The 22,519-nt window shown below is 36.5% G+C and overlaps 1 protein-coding gene across 1 annotated transcript in view; it reads right to left on the reverse strand.

Moving 5' to 3' along the window:
* The window catches only part of LOC150100556 (BLOC-1-related complex subunit 8 homolog), a 54,075-nt gene extending 35,263 nt beyond the window's left edge, over nucleotides 1-18,812 (reverse strand). Inside the window, exons 1-2 of the mRNA XM_090402050.1 lie at nucleotides 18,680-18,812; nucleotides 13,820-13,888 (exon numbers count right to left, since the gene is read on the reverse strand). Of these exons, the coding sequence (XP_090258176.1) occupies nucleotides 13,820-13,888; nucleotides 18,680-18,692 (82 nt within the window). The 5' untranslated portion in view covers nucleotides 18,693-18,812. The remainder of the gene's footprint in view (nucleotides 1-13,819; nucleotides 13,889-18,679) is intronic.
* Nucleotides 18,813-22,519: the final 3,707 nt, after the last annotated feature.

Raw genomic sequence — 22,519 nt, forward strand, 5'->3', positions numbered from 1 at the left:
TCTGAAAGGCCAGCTTCACCATAGTTATTATATTTAATGTATTGTTTATGTTCTTTTTGTCTGATAGGAATTGTGCGTCCTGTTTCCCCTATATAAGGTATATTACAGGTGCAATAAATATGGTATACTCCAAGGTGGACCAGTGGAGGGAGTGGGTCTTTGGATGAGTTGAGTAAGCTTTTTAATTTTGCAGGAGGCTTAAAGCTGCCTTTGAGGTTGTATTTTTGTAGTATTCTGTTTATTTTATCTGATGTCCCTTTAATGTAAGGAATGGTTATAGTTTTATTGTAGTCTGGTTTATCTTTGTTTTTTTATTGAGGTCTTGTAGAGAATTTTGTTAATAGCATTTTGGCTGTAACTATTTTTTAGAAAAGTATTGCTGATAACTTTAAATTTGTCTTTCAGAGCTTGTTCACTGGAGCAGATCTTCAAAGCCCTGTTTTTTTAGAGTATTTGAATATCTGTTCCAGTGAACAAGCTCTGAAAGACGAATTTAAAGTTATCAACAATACTTTTCTAAAAAATGGTTATAGCCAAAACACTATTAACAAAATTCTCTAGAAGCCCTCAATAAAAAAACAAAGATAAACCAGACTACAATAAAACTATAACCATTCCTTACATTAAAGGACATTAGATAAAATAAACAGAATACTACAAAAATACAACCTCAAAGCCACCTTTAAACCTCCTACAAAATTAAAAAGCTTATGCAACTCATCCAAAGACCCACTCCCTCCACTGGTCCACCTTGGAGTATACCATATTTATTGCACCTGTAACATACCTCATATAGGGAAAAGAGGACGCACAATTCTTATGAGACAAAAAGAACATAAACAACACATTAAATATAATAACTATGGTGAAGCTGGCCTTTCAGATCATGCCCTGAACACTTTATATAGAATTGACTGGAAAAGCACCAGTTGTTTACATCACACCAAAGCATGGTATGAATGCATTTTTAAGAAAGTCTGTGAGATTCTTATCAACCACTCCAATCTGAACAATATTGATGGTCTAAAAATCCCTAGCATATGGAAGGCACATATTCAACCTTTCTAAGAGTAACTATAAACAGGACTGAAGGTAATCCAGAATCCCAAATAACAATTGTAATGTTAAAAATAGGACATCATTGTTACAGAAAGAAGACTATCTATAAGAAAGAAAGAATGTTTTTCTCATGTTACCTCAAATAGAATTTAGCTCTGATGTAGTTTCTAAATAATTAATTAATTTGTAATTTATTTTACTTTATTTTTTATTTTTTCACTAGAGGTCATGCCAGTAGAATAACCAGTGATCAAATCATTGTGTCTCTAGCTTACTGTGTGTAATGTAACTCGGCTTGTACTTGTATATTTGTACTCCAGATGATGATCTTAATATGAAGATCGAAACGTCAGAAAATTAAAAGAGTTATTCATAACATGGTTGTAAAGTCCATAATTTCTAAAATGAATTTCACAAAACCATGTTGCTCCCCATACAGTATCCCATTTCTGTCCATCTATTCCTGTATTTTGCTCTTGACTAGCTTCTCTGAACTTGACAACTCCTGATATTCTGATCGGTCAGTAACTTGCTACATCAGTCTTGAGATGGAACTATTCCCTCCCCCCTCCACCCCTTTGGGACTAACCCAGAGCCGAGACTTAAACAATGTGGTCAAAATGCACCAAAAATTCCCTAATGTACTAATACTAGAACTGATTAGAATGATTAGATTAAAATTGATTAGATTTATAGTTGTAATATTTTAAATAAATATATCTGTGCTATTTCACGTTTAGTCTGGTTTGATATATAATAGCGTACTATCAAAAATTCGTAAGAATCTTATTAAAATAAAATACATACTAAGAAAATTAGATTAGATGAGTTTTTTTTAATTTCGTGGAGTTCACTTATAATAATAATAAACAACAAATTACATGATAACCAAAGTAATTAGCTTTGGTTATCATGTAATTAAATCATACTGAAAATAATAGTACATCATTAGTCAACAACAAATTACACAATAACCACAGTAATTAACTTTAATGAAATGAAAGTACAGACTATTTCATACTGAAAATAACAGTACATCATCAGTACATAGAGAAACAAGCAAATCAAAGTAACAGGAATACAAGGTACATACAACAATTGGTGGTTTACCAATTAAAAACTATTGCTGTGTGCTAGAAATTAATATTAATAAATAATATTATTAAAAACTATTTTTGATGGTTACATAAAATGAGAATCTCCCAAACTTTTGGGAGAGAGAGAGAAACAATCGTTCTTATTGATTTGGCTGATGTCAAAGGGTTTCCCAACTTTCTTTGAAAAGGCATTCATAAATTTAAAACTGCTTGTATGGAGAAGATGAGCTTTATCCCACCAGATATTGTGTTTAGTGTCAATACTATGTTGTGTCAGACCAGACTTTGAGGTTTCATGTATTCAATATAATATTGACGTTCATTAATTCTTTTTTCCACAGAACAGCCTGTCTACCCAAAGTATGTCAGATTACATTCACAAGGTACCTGGTAAACACCAGCTAATGATAGAGGTGACAGTTTGTCTTTTGTAGATGGCAAAATATAAAAAATTTTGTTGATATGAAAATATGTGGGAATAAGGTGATACTTCTTAAAATTCTACCAATCAGTTCCAAGATGCCAGAAATAAGGGATTAAAGATTAGACTTTTATTAATAATAATAAACTATAGGTCAATACTGTTTTCTGAAAAACAATGAGAGATTTTGTTTTTACAAAAAAAAAAGAAAAAAAAAAAAGTAATATATGTGTGTGTGTGTGTGTGTGCAGGGAAAGGGGGGAGACATCTGTTTAAGAAGTTTGTAAACCATGCATTAGGATGTCACTATCAAATGAAATTACTAGCAAAATAAATATATTTATATTTTATGAACTGGCTATGTAAAATCTATATATTTAGCATTAAGAAAGGACTAAAAGCACACATTTAACAAAAGTAGTGAGCAGAAGTATTTGCTGTCATGTCTTAGAAATACATTAGCATAATCCTAATAGAATTTCAGACAGATTAGCTAACTTGAAAGTGAATCTGTTCTTAGAAAGTTTTTTAACCATCATCAAATTCCTGATATGTACAATTAAGTACATAATACTATGCACAGTACAGTACTATTACTATTATTATTACTATTATTACGGGCAACTCCAGGGAGTCATTGGACTCATCGAGGGAGGCCCCAAATCATATTCATCACAACTATTTGACATTCATACAGTATCTATCATACCTCGCCTTAAACTCATTCACTGTCACAGCATCCACCACAGACTCAGGGAGCGCATTCCACTCATTCACTACTCTAAAAGTAAAGAACCCAGTTCTAACACCTTTACTAACCACACTTTTGCCCAGTTTCCATGGATGTCCCCTAGTCCTCCCAAAACCAGCCCTGTTCTCAAAAATATCTTCTGAATTAATTTTATAGAAACCCTTCAGTAATTTGAATGTCTCAATCATATCTCCCCTCCTTCGCCTATCAACCAATTTTTGCAACCCACAAATCCTCAACCTGTTCTCATACGGTTCATTCCACAGACCTGCTATCATCTTGGTCACTCGCCTCTGGATCCTCTCCACCTCCTCCCCATCAAGAAGAAACCTAGGTGACCAAATCTGAGCACAGTAGTCTAGATGGGGTCTTATCAAGGCTCGTTACAGAGGAACAATAACCTGCTTGTCTCTGCTTGTCATCGTATTCTTCAGCAACCAAGTGATTTGATGAGCTGTTTTGGTCACTTTTGCAATGTGTCCCCTAAATTTCAATTCCTTATCTACCAACACTCCTAAATCTCGTGCCTCATCAATTTCCTGGAGCACGGTTCCACCAATGCAGTAAACTGCCGCCAATCTTTTCACCCCAAAATGCATAACCTTACATTTTGCCACATTAAACTGACATCCATTCTCCTTAGCCCAGACCTCCAATCTATCCAAATCATCCTGCAAAATTTTGACGTCATCTGCATTCACTATTGCCCTACCCAACTTCGCATCATCCGCAAACAAATGAACTGTTCCTCACAGGTCATTTCCTATATCATTTATGAACAAATTAAACAGCAGTGGTCCAAGAACAGATCCTTGTGGCACACCACTAGTCACAGGCCGTCTTGTGGACTCTACTCCCGAGTAAACCACTCTCTGATATCTCTCCGTCAACCACCCTCCTATCCATCTCACCAACCCTATGTCCATTCCCATATGCTGCAATTTACTGATTAGAATTCCATGTGGAATCCTGTCAAAGGCCTTGGCAAGGTCCAGTAGAATCACCATAAACCAATTACCCTTATCCAGTTCAGCCGTCACTGTGTTATAATACGTGAGCAAGTTACTGAGGCATGACCTACCCTTCACAAAACCATGCTGTCCCCGATACAGTATCCCATTTTCTTCTACCCAATCTTGTATTTTCCTCTTGACTATTTTCTCTAAGACCTTGACAATGATTCCTGATATGCTAATCGGTCGGTAATTTACTACAGCAGTCTTGGAACCACCTTTATGCAGTGGAACTATTTTCCCCTCTTTCCACCCGCTCGGGACTAACCCAGACCCGAGACTCAAATTAAACAAAATGGTCAAGGGTACTGACAATTCTTTAGCTGCTTCTCGTACAACACGAGTTGGTATACCATCCAATCCCACAGATGTATTGACATTGAGGTTATGCAATAGACTACTCACCTCCACTTCATTAACCACAATTCCCATATAATCTACTGGTTTATTCGTTTCTGCAATGCCACCACCTGGATGATATACTTTTGCAAAGTGCTCACTCAGTAACTCAACTATCTCAACTGATTCAGTTACCTCCCTACCATCGGTATTCTTTAAAATCAATCTGCCATGTACATTTTTCCTTTTACTTGCTACATATCTAAAAAACTGTTTAGGATTCTCTTTAGCCTGCATGGCCAATGTTCTTTCGTAATCCTTTTTTGCTTTTCTTACCACACTCGTCACCCTTCTGGCCTGTGCTTTATACCGTTCATGTGCCTGCCGGTCACCCTTCTCCTTAAATTCCCTCCATAGTTGTTTCTTTTTTTGCAACTCAAGCTTAATGGTGTTATTCATCCATTTAACCCCTACTTGATTTATTATTCGGACTCTAGGTATACAGTCAGCCATTGCTTCATGCAAGCACTTCTTAACTACCTCCCATGCACTATCAACTTCTAGTCCTTGCAGTTGTACATGCCATGGCACTGAACCAATCAAACTCCTAAGCTTGTCATACTTTCCAGCCCGATAATTCCACATGTACCCTGTCTTAATTGAAAATTCTACACCTTTAGCCACCTCCCAAGTTAAGACCCTATGATCACTCTCACCGATTGGTGGCAATGTGGTAATATTTGTTACAGCCAAATCCTCAGATGTAATTACTAGGTCAAGCACTCTCTGACCCCTAGTATTTTCCATTACATGCTGTCGCAGATAGTTATCCCTTAATAACCGCATAAAATCCAGTTCCTTCCTCCCGTGTGTCCTCTCCTCACTCCAATCAATGCGACCATAGTTGAAATCTCCCATAATAATCATCCTCCTTCCACCCATTTCTTCTATTTGCTTGTGCATACTGTCACCACCATCTTTTCCATCACCTGGTCTATAGCAGCACCCAATTGTATATTTAGTTCTGCTAGCCACAATCTCACACCAAATGGCCTCAAATGTGCTCTTTTCTCTATCCTGCAATTCAACTTCTATTCTCCTTGGCTGGAGCTCATCAGCTATCATCAACAATACTCCTCCCCCCATTTTATTCTCTCTGTCATTCCTGAACACACTATACCCATCACATTCAATCCCACTAGTTATATCATCTACAGTCAGCCATGTTTCACTAATACCTATAACCTGTGGTCTGGAAGTGCCAACCATTGCCAAAAACTCTTCCTTCTTGTTCCTAATACTCCTAGTGTTAGTGTACATGAATTTAAGACCCCCATTAGCCCCAACTCTACCTTGATGCCTTATATTAACTATCCCACTCAGATTTGTTGTCCTTATTTGCTCTGGCATATTATATTCATTCTTACATTCAACTGCCTCCATAAGGACTGTATCTCTACTCCCCCCCCTTAACAAATCTAGTTTCCCTGAATTTGCACATCCACTACATTCAGCAACACTTTCAAGTCTTCTTACACCGTAACCATTCAAATGCAAGCCATCCATCTTATACAGATCCTTTCGCCCATCAAACTCACTCCACACATCCACAAATTCCACACCACTCGTCATACATAACCCACGCATAAAGTCATTTGCAATTATAGCCCTCCTTTTAAACATTTCACTGTCATACCGTGGCAAAAGACTAATCATTCTAACTCTCTCACTCTTTTCCTTTGCTACCTCAAACAATTCATTCAGGTCTTCTATCATTTCCATTTTATCTCCTTTCAAATCATTCGTACCTGCCACAACAATCATTTCTTTCACCCTTTCCTTTTGCTCTCTAATAGACGCAGTTACGTCCTTTATGGTCGCACCAGGTTGGTACGATTTTGTCAAATCCTCTACTAACACACCTCGTACTAACGAGTCTCCATACAGCACTCTATCCTTCATTTTGTTCATGTTCACATTCATACGTCTATTTTTCCTGTCATACCTTTTATTATTGGTTGGTTCATTCAGTCTACTTTTGTTCATGCACTCTAGCTGCTGTTTTGCTCTTTCTATCGCACTATTCAACAACACGATCTCACTCAATGCATCTATCTCATCTTTTTTGTTCTCTGAGAAACCATTTATACTATCATTCACACTTTCTACATTCACACTCTCACAATTTTCATGTACAACCTTGCCGTTTCTTGTCATATCCCTTGTGTACTATGTGATTAAATTTTCATTCTTACCAGCTTCCTACTGACATTTTTTTTTCTAAACTAATCCATCATTTCCATCATTTAAGAAGTATCAATCTTCTTAAATCTCAGTCATTCTCTGGGTCTTGAAACACAAAACTTGAAACATGAAACACCTTTTTGCAAGCCTTTCCTTTTCCTTTCTGTTTAAGTGACCATATCAGCTTAGATCAGAGTATGACTGTATAACAAAAGTCTGCTCCCCAATGCTTGCTACATAAACAATATATGACCTAGTGGGTGGTATGTTTTAAACATCACTGGAAGTGACGTCACTATGGCAACCAGCTTGCCACCAAGTGGAAGATTATTAACTATTATTTACCATCATGCAGAAGAAAAAATGTTTTTTTTTTTATTATTTTAGCAGGGTGGCAGGTTATTTGTTTTCATGCTTCTCTTTAGTGAAGTTTTTTTAAGTGACTTGGTTGTAAGATTCTTTTTATTGTGCTCTTGTTTGTGATGATTGTTTTGTTACTTTACATGTGTTTGTATTATTTATTAAGAATTACAGTTAATTTTTTTAATGAAGAATGTAGCATGATGAGGATATATATGCATGCATGCATGTTGCTACAAACAATATGTAGAAACATGCATGCATGCATATATGGGGAAATTGCTTTTTGTGAATCTGTTTTTAGAAACAGATCCCCCCCCCCCCCACACAAAACAGCAACTCGTGTTGCTGTTTTGTGGAAAAAACATCTGCCCTGTTTGCACTTCATATTTTATTTAGTGTGAATTATGAGGTGCAGACAGAGTGGGTGTTTTTTGAGGTGGGTGTTTTTTGACCTGGAAAAAGTGGGTGGAGATGTTTTTGAGGTGGGGAGTAAGGGTGTTTTGAGCTGGAGAAGGTGAATAAATGTGATGTAGTGGTCAGGACAGGGGATGTTTTCAGATGGAAATGGGTGGGTAGGGGCATGGCATGTTTTTAAGCATAAAACATATGTGTAATATGTTCAAATGAATGGGTGTTTTTTAGGTGGGTGTGTTTTTTGAGATGGGACAGAGTGGGTGGGTGTACATCAGGCTTCAAGGTTGCAAGGGAGAAGTGTTTGGTACCTGTTGGCTGTGTTTCTGGTGCTGGTATTTGCATGTTTTTTGGATTTTTTTTTTTTGTATTGGGATGATGATTTGTTTTACTGACTTTAAATGGTCAGATTAACTCTTGAGGGCACAGTGCGACCCTCGAGAGCTAACCAAGAAATGCCCCAAAATATGCAAATACCAGTACTAGAAATGCAGCCAACAAGTACCTTTTAAAGATTTGTTTTGGGTTCATCTGATGCGAGTTGTGTAGTGTTCAGTTTTCTTGGATTACTTTTGTGGCTGTGAAACCAGCATTTATTTTAGTGAAGCAACATCTATATAAAAAGGAATAGCAGCTGATATTTCCACATCAAGGGAAATCCCACATTACACATTTACATATATTTGATGTTAAGTTTCATTACTGGAAGTGAAAAGAAATACTACCAGCGATATCTTCATCAATAACTGTAACAAAAGAATATTCAGCATGCAATATAACTTATTAGGTTTCTCCAGCAAAATGGTAACTTTATAAAGTCCTTTTTTATTTCAACTTTCAATTTAGTTTAGTAGGAAGAAAATTAGTTATTTACACAGGCCAAGTTACTCTCAGAAAGGTATTCCCAAAGAAATTATAGCAGAATGACAACAATCGCATTCTTATACATAAGAGGAACAAAAATAAAAAAAAAACAATGTTCATATGTGTAACAAATAGAAATGATGAAACTATTAATAGTCATTATTAGTACATTTACTTTTGTTGTGTACATATTTTAATAATGCCATGTTATTTTTATTATTACTTTATATGTGTAATAGGTGGCATGTTTTCTGGATTTTACTTGGCTTCTTTCCTTTTTTGAAATTGAATGTGTTTCCAAGTTGGCCACAGAATGATTTATACTCTTCTTCTATGTAATGGTGCATTTGTTCCTTGTCTTATGTGCAGTCACTTCCAGTGACACTGCCCACTAGGTCACATGATATTGTTTACATAGCAGGTATCGCAGAGCAGGCTATTGTTGTATAGTCAAGCCTAGATCAGTTCTGCACAGACATTTCTGAATGCTAAATTTTCTTTAATATCTTAATTTTTAAGATGATTTTGTCACTGATGCCTTCTAAGGACTTCTCTAATTTTTCTGAGCTCTCATGCCTATGGATTTAGAGTCTGATAAGCTGCTTTATTTCCAATCCAACTATCAACCAAAAGTTAAAATTGGATAGTATACAATATACTGTCTTGTATTGTATACTGGTTTGGTGTTTGGCTAATTTTTTATTATTCTATGTATATTTATTCAACTGGCTGACTCCCCACCCAAAACAGCTGTTTATTCTGTTGTTTATTTCCAATTTAATTTGCCATCTTCACTAAAAATTGTAGCTAAATAGTGGAAGTATTTTACTTGTTCTATAGATTTCTCATTGAGAATACAACTGATATTTCCCAAATTACTGAATATTTTCAGTATTTTATCTTTTTATTGTTGATTTTCATACTAAACCTCTTTATTCACCTTTATTCAATTTGGCTGGTCATCCTGAAGACTCGCACTGGATTTTAACAATATAACATCATCATCATCATCAAATTCCTGCTATGTACCCTCAAGGGGTGTACAGGATATGACAGTACTACATGAAAAAATTACATCATTACTAACTTCCTATCTACAATTTTCCTTCAAATCAGTCTGTTACTTGTCAAGACTCCAACATTATCAGATCTTATATTTCTATCATCTAAGGCACTTTGTACTGTATCAATCCACCTATATCTTGGTCTTCCTCTGGGTCGTTTTCCTGCCAACCTGGCAGAGAACACTTGTTTTGCTAATCTTTCTTCTCCCATTCTATTTAAGTGACCATACCATCTGAGATTAGCTCTGCTAACGCATTCCTGGATGCTGACAATGTCAAGTTCTTTCCTAATATCCTCATTTTTAATATGATATTGCCATTGATGCCATCTGTTCACGCCTCTAATCTTTCTCAGAACTCTCATATCTGCGGTCTCTAGTCTTTGGTCAAGTGTTTTACTTCTGACCCAGCTCTCAAATCCATAAGTTAAAATTGGTTTGAACACAGTCTTGTATACAGCTAATTTAATGTTCCGACTAATTTCTTTCTTATTCCATATGAATTTATTCAATTGACTTCCCACGATACCAGCTTTGCTGATTCTGTTGTCTATTTCTATATTTAGTTTACCATCTTCAGTAAAAATTGTGCCTAAGTAGCTGAAATGTTTTACTTGTTCCACAGGTTCTCCATTCACAACACAGTTGACATTTTCAATGATTCTGCCTATTTTCATTGTCTTTGTCTTTTTATTGCTGACCTTCATACCATATCTATTACAACAGCTATTCAATTTAGTCAGAGAATCTTGCAGACTTGTAGCGGATTTATTTAGAAGTATAACATCATCCGCATAAAGCAAAGAGCTGACATTAACATCTCCAATTTTGATATCAGGTTTAATACCACATCCCTTCATAATGTGATCCATATAGATAATGAATAACAGAGGGGATAATGTACATCCTTGTCTCACACCAGATTTAACATTAAACCATCTTCCTCTACTTCCTTCAATTCTAACTGCTGACTCACAACTCAAATAAAGACTAAGTATTGCTTGATATAATGCCCCATTGATACCATATAACTGCAGCATATTGAATAGCTTCTCTCTTGGCACCTTGTCATATGCCTTTTCCAAATCGACAAAACTTAAATACAGATCTTTGTTATATTCCCATGCTTTCTCGACTATTTGTCGTAAAGTGAAGATCTGATCTTGACAGCCTCTATTTGGCCTGAATCGAGCTTGTTCTTCACCAAGCTTTTCTTCCACAATTCTTCTCAACCGTTTCTCAAGTATACTTGCATAGATCTTGCCAGGAACACTCAGTAGGGAAATACCTCTGTAATTCTCACATTCAGTTTTATTTCCCTTTTTATATATGGGTACTATGAGAGCTCTACTCCAATCATCGGAAATTCGTCCCTCTGTCCAGGCTTTCTAAACTATGCAGTGCAGCCACTGTAAGACTGTTATACCACGATACTTCAGCATTTCTGGTTGAATATCATCTACTCCTGCTGCCTTTCCACATTTCAAGCCTTTGATGGCTTTTTCTACTTCAAGTATGGATATGTATTCCTGACTGCATGCCTGGTCAGTGTTTTTTATCACTGTGCTGTCATCACTGCTTGTTTCATTTAGCAGTTTTTCAAAGTAATTACTCCATACTTCAAGGATATCTTTTTCTCCTGTTTTCATTTCACCTTTATCATCTCTAATTCCTTTTACAGCACTCTTTCCTCCATTCCTAAGCTTCTTCAACAACCTCCAGAATATTTTGCCACCTTCTTGATATTTATTTTCTATATTCTTGCCAAAGTCCTCCCATGACTTTTGTTTAGCTAGTTTTACACACTGTTTAGCTTTCTTACATTTGTCTCTGTATTCTGTAAGAGTAAAAGCTGACTTATTTGCCAGGAACTTTTGATATGCTTTCTTCTTTTCCTTGACTGCCTCTTTAACTTCCTGTGTCCACCAGGGAGTTCTGATTTTTTTATCCTTGCACACAACCTCACCACATGCCTCTCTGGCAGAATCAATCAATGTTTCCTTCAGAGTTTGCCACTGAATCTCCAAGGTTTGATTCCTGTTCTCAAACTCTTTCATTTTCTTTTCAATAATATTTCTGTATTTTAGTCTACAGTTCACATCTGAGAGCTGCTCAACTTTTATTCGGTTTAAAACTTTCTTACATGTTATTCTTTTCAATATGAAATTCAATTTTATCCTGCTCAAGACTAAATATTGATCACTTCCAATTTCAAATCCTCTGTACACTCTAGTGTCCTGCACCAGGGAGAAAACATCACTATCAACAATAACATAGTCAATGAGACTTTTCTTATTCCTAGCCTCTTCTCTCCATGTGAATTTGTGCACATTTTTATGTTGGAACATGGTGTTAGTAATAACCAGTCCATGTCCTGAGCAGAAAGCCAACAGATATTTGCCATTATTATTAGCTTTGCTCTTTTCTCCAAATTTTCCCAAAATATTTTTGTATGTCTTACAATCATTTCCTACTCTACTATTTAGATCCCCAACAAGGACCAACTTTTCCTTTTTCATTGTGTCAGTTGCTTTTTCTAAAGCCTCAAAAAATTCCTCCACTTCTACCTTAGAAGAACCTTCTGTGGGACCATAGGCACAAATAAGTCTCATTGTCGAGTTCCCCATTCTCATATTTGCCCACATTACTCTACTTGAGACTGACTGCCATTCAAGAAGATTAGCCTCGTATTTTGTGTTGAATACTATGGCTACTCCTTCTTTTCCTTGATTGTCATTGCCTGAATATAACATTTTGTATTTATTGCTCAGAAAGATCTCACCAGTTTTGGTCTTTTTTGTTTCAGTCACCCCTATTATGTCGATCTGGTACTTATCTAATACCTCAGCTAGCTCCATTTCTTTGCCATTCAGGCTTCTTACGTTGATAGTACCGATCTTTAACTCTAGTGATGTTGAGTTGGGGTTTGTTTTCAGATTTGTTCCAGTAGCTGACTTTTCGCTGTTCGCCCTGGTTCCCTGGCGAAAACAACGGGGGCCTTGTTTAACCAGGCGACGCCCCAGCCGGCATGAAATTTTGTCATGTTGTACCATCATTTTTTATTTTGGTTTAACCAATAAGAATACAATTTGGTCGGCTAAATCCCAAATTGCCAGCCCATCCTCGTTCGTTCAGTATCAAAGTAGATACCCAACAGGGTGCACCACGAGAAGGTGAGGATTGGACATTAGGTCAGAAGCCCTGGTCGGTTCTCCGCATTCCTTTAAAGGCTATGTGGAGGTCTCCAATATAACATCATCAGCATAAAGTAAAGAGTTGAATATCCCCAACTTTGCTAAAGTTTAATGCTTCTTTCTTTCATAATATGATGCATTTAAATGATAACACCATGATGACTAGGGATAGCATACATCCTTGTGCATATTCAAACCATCTTCGTCTACATCTTTAAATACTGAAAGCTGATGTTCCATTTATACCATATAATTGTACACTTTTAAACAGCTTTCTCATATGCCTTTTCCAGAGCTATGAAAATTAAATATTGATCCTCTTATTCCCATGATTTCTCAACCATCTGTCTTAATGTAAAAACCTGATTCCATATTTGGCCTGAACTCAGATCGTTCTTCCTCAATTTTTCATAGCTTCCTGACTATGGGAATGCAGTCAGTTATGGCATACTCTAAAAATTTCCTTGATCACTTCTCATACCAAGGACAGCTTTTAGCTGTCCTTGTAGTTGATGCTACCTGAGTGCCTTCAGCTTGAAGAATAATAATTACTACATTTACAGTCAGGTTCTCAGAGGTTATTATCAAACCTAATATTTTTGCACCAAGTCTCTTCCATAAAGTGCTACTTAAGGAAGATGATCCTCAGTACTAAATTATTTTTTCCGTCATCTAGCATGCTTTCTCCTCCCTCCAGTCTATATGTCCACAGTCAAAATCACCCATAACAGCAGCAATAACAGCCCTTCTTGTATCCATAATGTTAATGTACTTATGCAGTTCTAATCATCTTTAGTTGACCCTGCTCTACAGCAGCATTCAGCTATGTATTATGTAACCTACTTTGAGCCAAACAGCCTAGTGGGCTACAATTCATATAGCATATTCTCTTCTGTTGATCAGGTTGACAGCTGATTATGCTAATTAGAAATTAAATAAGTAAATATATAAACACATTATATATCAGCACATATAACTGAATATTTTTTTAAAACCTTACATTTCTTAACTTTAATTTCAAGCTCTCCATCTGAAGGAACTGTTGAGGTAGAAGTATTCTGTGCTTCTTCTAGAAATGCAAGAATATAGAAAATGCTATAAAACTTTATATTTTATTAATTTTAAATTGGTATGCAATTACTATAAAAAACAAAACCAAAACATTATTCAAATATTAATGTTTGTATTTATTATTATTATTATAAAAACCTCCATGGAGTCAACGACTCACCATGGGAGGTCCACTGTTATACACACAGTTTATCATACTGCGACTTAAATATATTCACTGCTCTGCACACACCACACTCTCGGGTAAAGCATTCCAATCGCTACCACTCTCCATGCAAAAAACCTGCTCCTCACTCCCTTGCTCACACCCTCCTTATACAGCTTCCAGGAATGACCTCTTGTTCTCCTGCTATCCTCACCCATTTTGTGCAAAACCTCCCCGATGTTAATCTGGTAATAACCACTTAACAGCCTATATGTCTCAATCATATCCCCCCCCTCTTCCTTCTATCCACCAATTTCTGCAAATTGTATTTTGTCAATCTGTCTTCATACTCTACATTCCAGAGACCAGAAACCACCTTAGTCAATCGCCTCTGAACTTTTTCCAATGCAATTTCATCTTTTTGAAAACCAGGTGACCAGATCTGTGCACAGTAATCCATATGTGGCCTGATCAAAGCCTTATACAAAGGAACCATAACATCCTTACTTCTACAAGTCAATGTCCTCCGCATCATTCCCATTATCCGCTGTGTTGTCTTCACTATTTTAGTAACATGTCCCCGAAATTTTAGGTCCTTGTCTACAATCACTCCCAGATCTCTCATTTCCTCTACCTCTTTCAAGATATTTTCACCGATTGTGTAATTTACATCCCATCTCTGCTTCCCAAATTTCAAAACCTTACACTTTGAAACATTGAATTGACATCCCCACTTATTTACCCATTCAGACAGTGTATTCAAGTCCTCTTGCAAAGCTAAAGCATCAACACTACTCCTGATAGCTCTGCCCAACTTTGCATCATCTGCAAACAACTGCACATCACCATTCAGGCCTCTCCAGATATCATTTACATACAAATTAAACAGCAATGGACCCAAAACAGACCCTTGAGGTACACCACTAGTAACTTTCCTTTTCTGGGATATCGCTCCTCCACAGACAACTCGCTGATACCTATCAGACAACCAATCTCCAATCCAGTGAACCAATCTACTGTTCAGCTCCATCCGTTCCAATTTAATTACCAGCTTGTCATGTGGCAATTTATCAAATGCCTTTGCAAAATCTAAATATACCACTATATATGCAATACCCTTATCCAACGCATTTGTCACTTTATTATAAAAAGTAAGCAGGTTGCTAAAGCACGATTTTCCTTTAGTAAATCCATGCTGGCCACCAAAGAGTGTTTATCTGTTGTCAACCCAATTCTGAACTTTATTCCTAACTAACTTCTCTAATACCTTGACCACAACTCCAGACACACAGACTGGTCTATAATTCAAAGCCTCACTCTTATCACCTCCCTTATGAATTGGAACAATTTTACCCTCTTTCCATTCTTTTGGAACTTGACCCAGTGAGAGACTCATGTTGAAAAGATATACAAAAGCTGTTGTTAACTCTCTGGCACATTCCCTCAAGACACGTGGTGAAATAGCATCAAGTCCCACAGCCTTATTTACATCAAGTCTATTCAATTCCTCATATACCTTCTGTTCACTTACTAACTGTTCCTCCTCCTCCACCTCTCCCACTGCTTTCAAGTTCTGCATGATGTCACATTCACAAGAATGAAATACCTTTAGAAATTGCTCACTAAATATCTCAACTATATCCTCTGCAGCGGTTATCATTCCTCTGCTTTCACCAATCAATCCCATTCTACCATAATCATTCTTTCTTCTACTGGTGACATATCGAAAAAACTCCTTAGGATTTTTTTTGGCCGCTTTAGCTAACTGCTGCTCATACTGCATTTTTGCTACCTTTATCAAGCTAGTTACCTTACTCGCCTGCTCTTTGTACTTCTCATACAACTGGTTGTTATATATACTCATTTTGTGTTTCTTCATAATACCTTCTTCTTCCATATTGCATACCTTATCTCTTGATTCATCCATTTTACACCCACTCTGTTTACCCTCTTGACCCTTGGAATACACTCTGATATTGCCTCCACTAAATAGTTCTTGAGTATGGCCCAAGCAGCACTGATATCCTTTCCATCCAGTTCCTCTTTCCAATTTATTATCGCAAGCTGTTTCCTGAGCTTTTCATAATTACCAGTCTTATAATTCCACATATATCCCTTTCTAACAGACGTCCTCGAATGACTGGTCACCCTGCACGTGATCACCTCGTGGTCACTCTCACCAACTGGTGGAAGATTTGACACCTCATTTATAATAACATCATCTGATGAGATGATCAAATCCAATACTCTTGATCCTCGTGTACCCTCCCCGTTACGTGCTGCCTAAGGTAATTATCTTTCAAAAACTCCAAAAATTCATTTTCTTTACTCCCAGATGCAGTCTCTTGCTTCCAGTCTATATTACCATAATTAAAGTCGCCCATAATGATAACTCGTTTCTTGCTAGCTAGGCCAATTTGCCTATACATTTCCTTCTCATTACCCTCCATATTACCAAGTCTATAGCAACACCCAACTAAATATTTCATCCTGTCAACTTCTACCTCACACCACATGGCCTCAAAACCATGACCACTATTTGCACCTTGCAATTCCACCTCAGATGGGCACAACTCATCTGCTACCATTAACAGTACTCCTCCTCCCTTTCTTCCCTGTCTATCTTCATGAAAAATATCATATCTGTTCATCTCTATTCCTGTCAGGATGTCATTGTCATCTAACCACGTCTCACTTATACCAACAATTTTGGGGCGAACAGACTCGAGCAAAGCAACAATTTCGTTCCCCTTATTTTGAATACTTCTAGCATTAGTGAATAAACATAATAAATCATTACTTCTTCTACAAGTCCTAAGAACATAACTCCTGCAATGTGACTCTTCAATACCTTCCCCTGTCACTTCCTCTATATTACTACCAATTCTACAACTTTCTTCACACCTAAACTCTTTCCACCCATCCCAGGCCATCTCAATTTGTGTTTGTCCGCTTACACATTCACTTCTGAATTCAACACTCGCATGTTTCATAAAGTTTCTCCCCGTTCACCCTGACTCCCCCTGTTTCCCTGTTCGTGTTGTACCTCCACTCTCTCATTTACTTCATTCATAATATTCACCTCCCCATTTGCAACTGAACAAATACCTCTCCCTACCTTACTTTTTTCTCTTTAATATCACTTCCCACCACCTCAGATATATTCATTACAGTCATTATTTCTCCTGCCAGTAACAATCTCTCCAGCAGACTCACACCAAAACCATTTAAATGCAGCCCATCTTCTTTATACAATTCCATCCGTCCCTCAAATTCCTCCCACACATTCACAAAATGCACTCCATTCTCACTCACACTCACATAACTGCGCTAACATATCATTCATAATCTTTGCCTGCCTCCTCAATTCATCACTATCATACCTTGGCAACACACTGACTACCTTTCCTACCACACTGTTATCTTTTACTCTCCTTAATAATCTCCTTATATCCAATCTGGCATTTTCCTTGTTCCCATCCAAATCATTTGTTCCTACTACAACCACCAACTCTTGTGCTCTCTTATTCCTCATGTCCACCGCTTCAATCACTCTCTCCATTCTACCACTGGGAAAACAAACCTTGTGCATCTTCTCATTCACCACACCAGTAATAATGGATTCTCCATTGAGAACCACTCTCAAATCATTCAATATATCTTTTGCATGTCCATCTTTCCTTCTGTTCTTATTCACTCTTCCATGTATGTCTCTAATTCTTTTCATCTCATTTCTCATGCAGTTCATATCTTGCTTCATCATCATCATCAACTCTGCTTTCATGTCCACATCCAATATATATTCCTGTCTGTCATTTTCATGTAGTTTCATATTACTCTAACCAAACAAAAAAAAAAAAAAAAAAAAAAATCAATCCGTAAAGTCATCATTTATATACCCGAACTTCCTGGAATCTATTGGGCAGAGAATATTAATGTATCGGTTTATTTTTATTTCGATTAGCATATTCAAACCTACAGACATCGGCTTACGTCTTCAACACATACATTTTTTAAACGGCAGTTAGAGAAGAGAACAACGTGACACCACTTCGCATTGTCCTGGAAAATAAAAATACCCTTTGCATTGTCATCATCCTTAATAGCCGAAATATAGATTAACAGTCATTCATTCGCTTCTTAATCAGATGTTAATACATAAATTTTAATAAACAAAAATTGGGTGGGTGATGAAATTATTGTTGTTATTATTACATTATCACCTGCGCAGCATATTTCGCTCTGTTAACTGCATGTTCTGGCCAATCCGTCGATATGCGGCACGAAAAAACTTGAGTTTCGGAAAGAAAGAAAAAAAACTGATACCACCGCATGAGATTCGGCTAATTCATATTCATTTGAAAAAAAAGTCTACAAGTGCCGGATTTACGTATAAGCTAAAAAAAGCTACAGCTTAGGAACTCGCAATCTGCCGGGACCTCAAATAAAAATGCAAAAAGACCAGCTGATGTAATTTAAAACAGTGGAGGCCTTTGGGTTTTGTATAGCTGAAAGCCTCAGCAAGTCTAAATTCGGCCCTAAAGTCTACATATAATTTATTAAAAAAAAAAAAAAAACTTGACGAGAAACGAACTCAGGTCTTTTGCAGTCGAGTGATAAAAGCGTGGGTATTATTACACTTACCGGTGGCATACATGACAGGACACTCAATACACTGAAGCAGCTTTATAATCAAAGACAAAACTTTCACTCCTCCCACATACAGCAAGACAAAATCCTACATCTTTCAGTATAAGATACCGCTACAACTTCAAGATAGTACTGCTGAAACTCCAAAGATGTCGCTGTAACACTATTAGGAGGAAAATCGATGACCGTTTTTCAAATCATTAAGATAAATTGTTATTAACAAATTCGCATGGAGTGTATATTGTAGAAAGTAATAATTATATTCTGGCCTTTTTTGAATGCAATAAAGTTTGGCATTTAGGATATTTACTAAAATTTGTTGAAGTATTCCGATTTCCTTTAAAATGGAACTGTTTTAATAATTGTCCAAACGATTCAAATTTTACAAATGAGCCTGTGTAGCTCAGTAGAAATGACGTTTGCACTCTACAGCGCTTGACCGCACGAAGAAAGGATTTGGTGGTTCAAATCTAGTCGCCGACTAGAGGAACTTTTTCTAAGCCTTTTTTTCGGCCGGTTCCCGAGTTAGTCGATTTCTGGGTAGCGGGTTTTTTCTCCCGGAAAATCGGGTTTTTCGTCCCGTAAACTCAAGAAAATCGACCGTAGAACCCACACTATTTTCAGACATTAAAAATATTGTGTTAGGGTTAGAGACCACGAGATGGCGGCACTAGCTTGCCGCCTTCTTCACTGCGTACCGATGAATCAGTGATAGCTTTGGGTCAGCTACCTCTCTGATTGGCTACCAGTGGAGATTGAGCTGCCCACTCAGTCTCCAAAGTTAGATAGGGTAAACAGCCCTGCCTACTCCCTATACGGGGACCAACATGGGCGTTAGCTGATTTTATTTCATTTTTGTTACAAATGATAATAAATTTTAAAAAAAAATCAGCTAACGCCTTTTTTATTCGCGTATAGGGAGTAGGCTAGGCCGTTTAGCCCTATCTAATTTTTGGAGAATGAGTGGGCAATTCAATCTCCACTGGCAGCCAATCATAGATAGCTGGCCGAAGGGTATCACTAATTAAGCGACACGCAGTGATGAGAGACGGCTCAACAAGTGCCGCCATCTCGTGGTCCCTAACCCTAACAAATATATTTAATGACTGAAATAATGTGGGTTCTACGGTCGATTTTCCTGAGTTTACGGGACGAAAAACCCAAGTTTCCGAGAGAAACTACCTATCGTGCATAAGAAAGTCAAAAATGGCTGTATGTTCAGGGTGTGATGTGTGATCAGTGTTTAGACAAATTTCTTCCACCACTCAACTCAACAAATTTTCGATGAACCCTATGAACCTCGAGAATTTTTTGTCTGGGCTACAGTCTTTATTGAATCCATGTAAATTCTCAGTCCTCTTGCATTACGAGGTTTTGTAGAAGAGCAATTGAGGCTGGGATTATGATCACAAGAATGCTGTTGAGAAAGGCATCTTGTTACAAAGGTCTCGAATCGTTTTACTTGGTGTATTTTCAAAACCTTGCATGCCTATTTAACTTTATTGAAAATTATTTTAAAAACAGCAGTTTTGTTTAATATTTTATTGGTTGCTATACCAAAAACAGCTGCACTATTTTAACCTGCTGATGTGAGAAATTCGCAATCAACATCAATGTATATCTGGTATATAAAAAGTAAATAAAATAAAATAGATAAATATTGATCACTTTCATCGTTTAGCAATTATAGCCATAAAATAAATATATAGCTGTAAAAAAAAAATAATCTGGATCTACTGATCTTTAAGGCACTTCAATAAAGTTTTTTCTCTCAGGAAACAAACCTATAACGAACTGGGATATTTAGTCTCCAACCTCAAAAAAAAAAAAAAAAAAAAAAAAAAAAAAAAAAAAAAAAAAATCTTCTTTCGGATTACTTTATTTCACGCAATGATATCATTCAGTATTAACACCACACCAAAGTGTAAGCAAACCTCTGGGAAATGACGAAGGTGAGGATAACTGCCAGACGATCCCCAAAAAAAGATAATGCTAAAGAGGATCCATTTGGGGAACAAAAAAAGCATATGTGAATGATTCATTTTTTAATTAAATAATAATAATTATTATTTAATAAGCCCAAGATGATCGAACCTAAATATGGAGCGATGAATGCATTTAGACACTCAGCAGTTACCGTCATTCAAGTAATTCAGATAACGGATTTTAACTTCTTTCAGCCATTGAAATAATAATAATAATAATAACTGCAATTAATGCGGTAAATTAATCTATTGCAATACGAACAATATTCATGTATGCACCCTACTCAGTGTAGTTTGTCATGATAAGAAGTTGTAATGTAGGATGCCAGCTAAACAACGTGGATACGTAGATCAAATCAAATATTTCAAGATTTCAGGTCATGATTTGCGATTTGTAGTCTGTGAGAATCACCTCGTTATCTGGAATTAAGTAATCTTCAAAATAGCCACTCTCTCCAAATGTAGCTAAAGTGGTTATTTCATCAGAGTAATCAGACAGCACAGTTACTGTTTGACTGCTCTATTGAAAACTGGCTTACAGTTAAACTAGTTGACATCTAATCTTCCGACATTAATATACATCTAATCTAATGCGTTTTAAGAAGAACAGTATTTGCATTGTATATTTACATTTTACATTATATTTTTGAGCACCAAATGATGGCGAGTTCGCAAGTGGTAGTTGCGGTTGATGTTTAATTACAACCAATATCTTGTTGATGAGAACAAAGAAAGAAACGCCTAGTAGTGGAGACATTAGTAGTAGTCGTAATAGCAATATTAATAATAAATAATCCCTTTAACGTTCTTTATTCCCTAAAAGGGAGAATGCAGAAACTCTTTGGTGCAGACAACTTTTGGAAATCGGAAAGCACCTGATCTCAACTCCTCATCATTACCTCTAGTCAAGTTCATAGCTACCGATTTTAGGACAGTATTGCTAAAGATTTGATAATTGGCTGGAAAAAGGGGTTAATCTATAATAAGTTCTCTAATTGGCTACTGCAATCGTTGCTAAACAGTCTTTCTCTTGATGGTCTGGTAATGCAAAAGTGCTACCTCAATATCAAAAAAAGTGCCCATAATGATGATAATGTTTTCTATAGGTGTCTTGAATCCCTTGTAACAACGAGACACGTAAACCAGTTCTAGGAAATGTTTATATAAGAAGACTTTTTCTATTCAGTCTGTCACAATGTTTATTTCATCATTACTAGTCAAGTGTGACTTAGTTTTTAGGTTTAATAACTTTTTGCATTGCATGATATTCTGTAGTATCGAATAATAATTTATCTTACTCAAATATGTGCAAATCGAATCATTTATTGGCATGAAACATCTTTCTGATTGGCTGTCTTGAGTTAACAAAAAATATAAAAGCAAAAATAAAAATAAAATAAAAATAACGTGTTGCTGAAACAGTTATAGTTTCAGTAACACGTTAATTATGTAAAATTTTCTCCTTTATTTAATTATTTCCTGGGAGAACATTCTATAGCATATCTAGACATGAGTTCTGGAAGGGGAAGTAATCAAGTACTTGAAGATGTCGCTTAGTAATATTTATTATTCTTTTTTTTAAAAAAAAGCATTTCTTGTTTTATTAAGGAAATCTATCTCAATTTTTCATTTATTTTAAATTTGCAACCAGGAGCTTACCCGTTAAGGTTAAGAGTAAATTTGGCTGCTAAATGATTTCCAATAGTAACTGAGTTAAATAGTCTATTCCTTTGGGAAACAAAAGATATTAGAGCATTTATTACCTCATGGGCTCGCTCTAGTGAGTACGAGAGTGACAACACGAGGTCCATGATGATGGACCAGCCCTTACTTCATGTAATATACATCT

Source organism: Typopeltis vanoorti, chromosome 12 (assembly GCF_054136105.1).
Source record: "Typopeltis vanoorti isolate ZY-2024b chromosome 12, IOZ_Tvanoo_1.0, whole genome shotgun sequence".
NCBI classification, from domain to species: domain Eukaryota; kingdom Metazoa; phylum Arthropoda; class Arachnida; order Uropygi; family Thelyphonidae; genus Typopeltis; species Typopeltis vanoorti.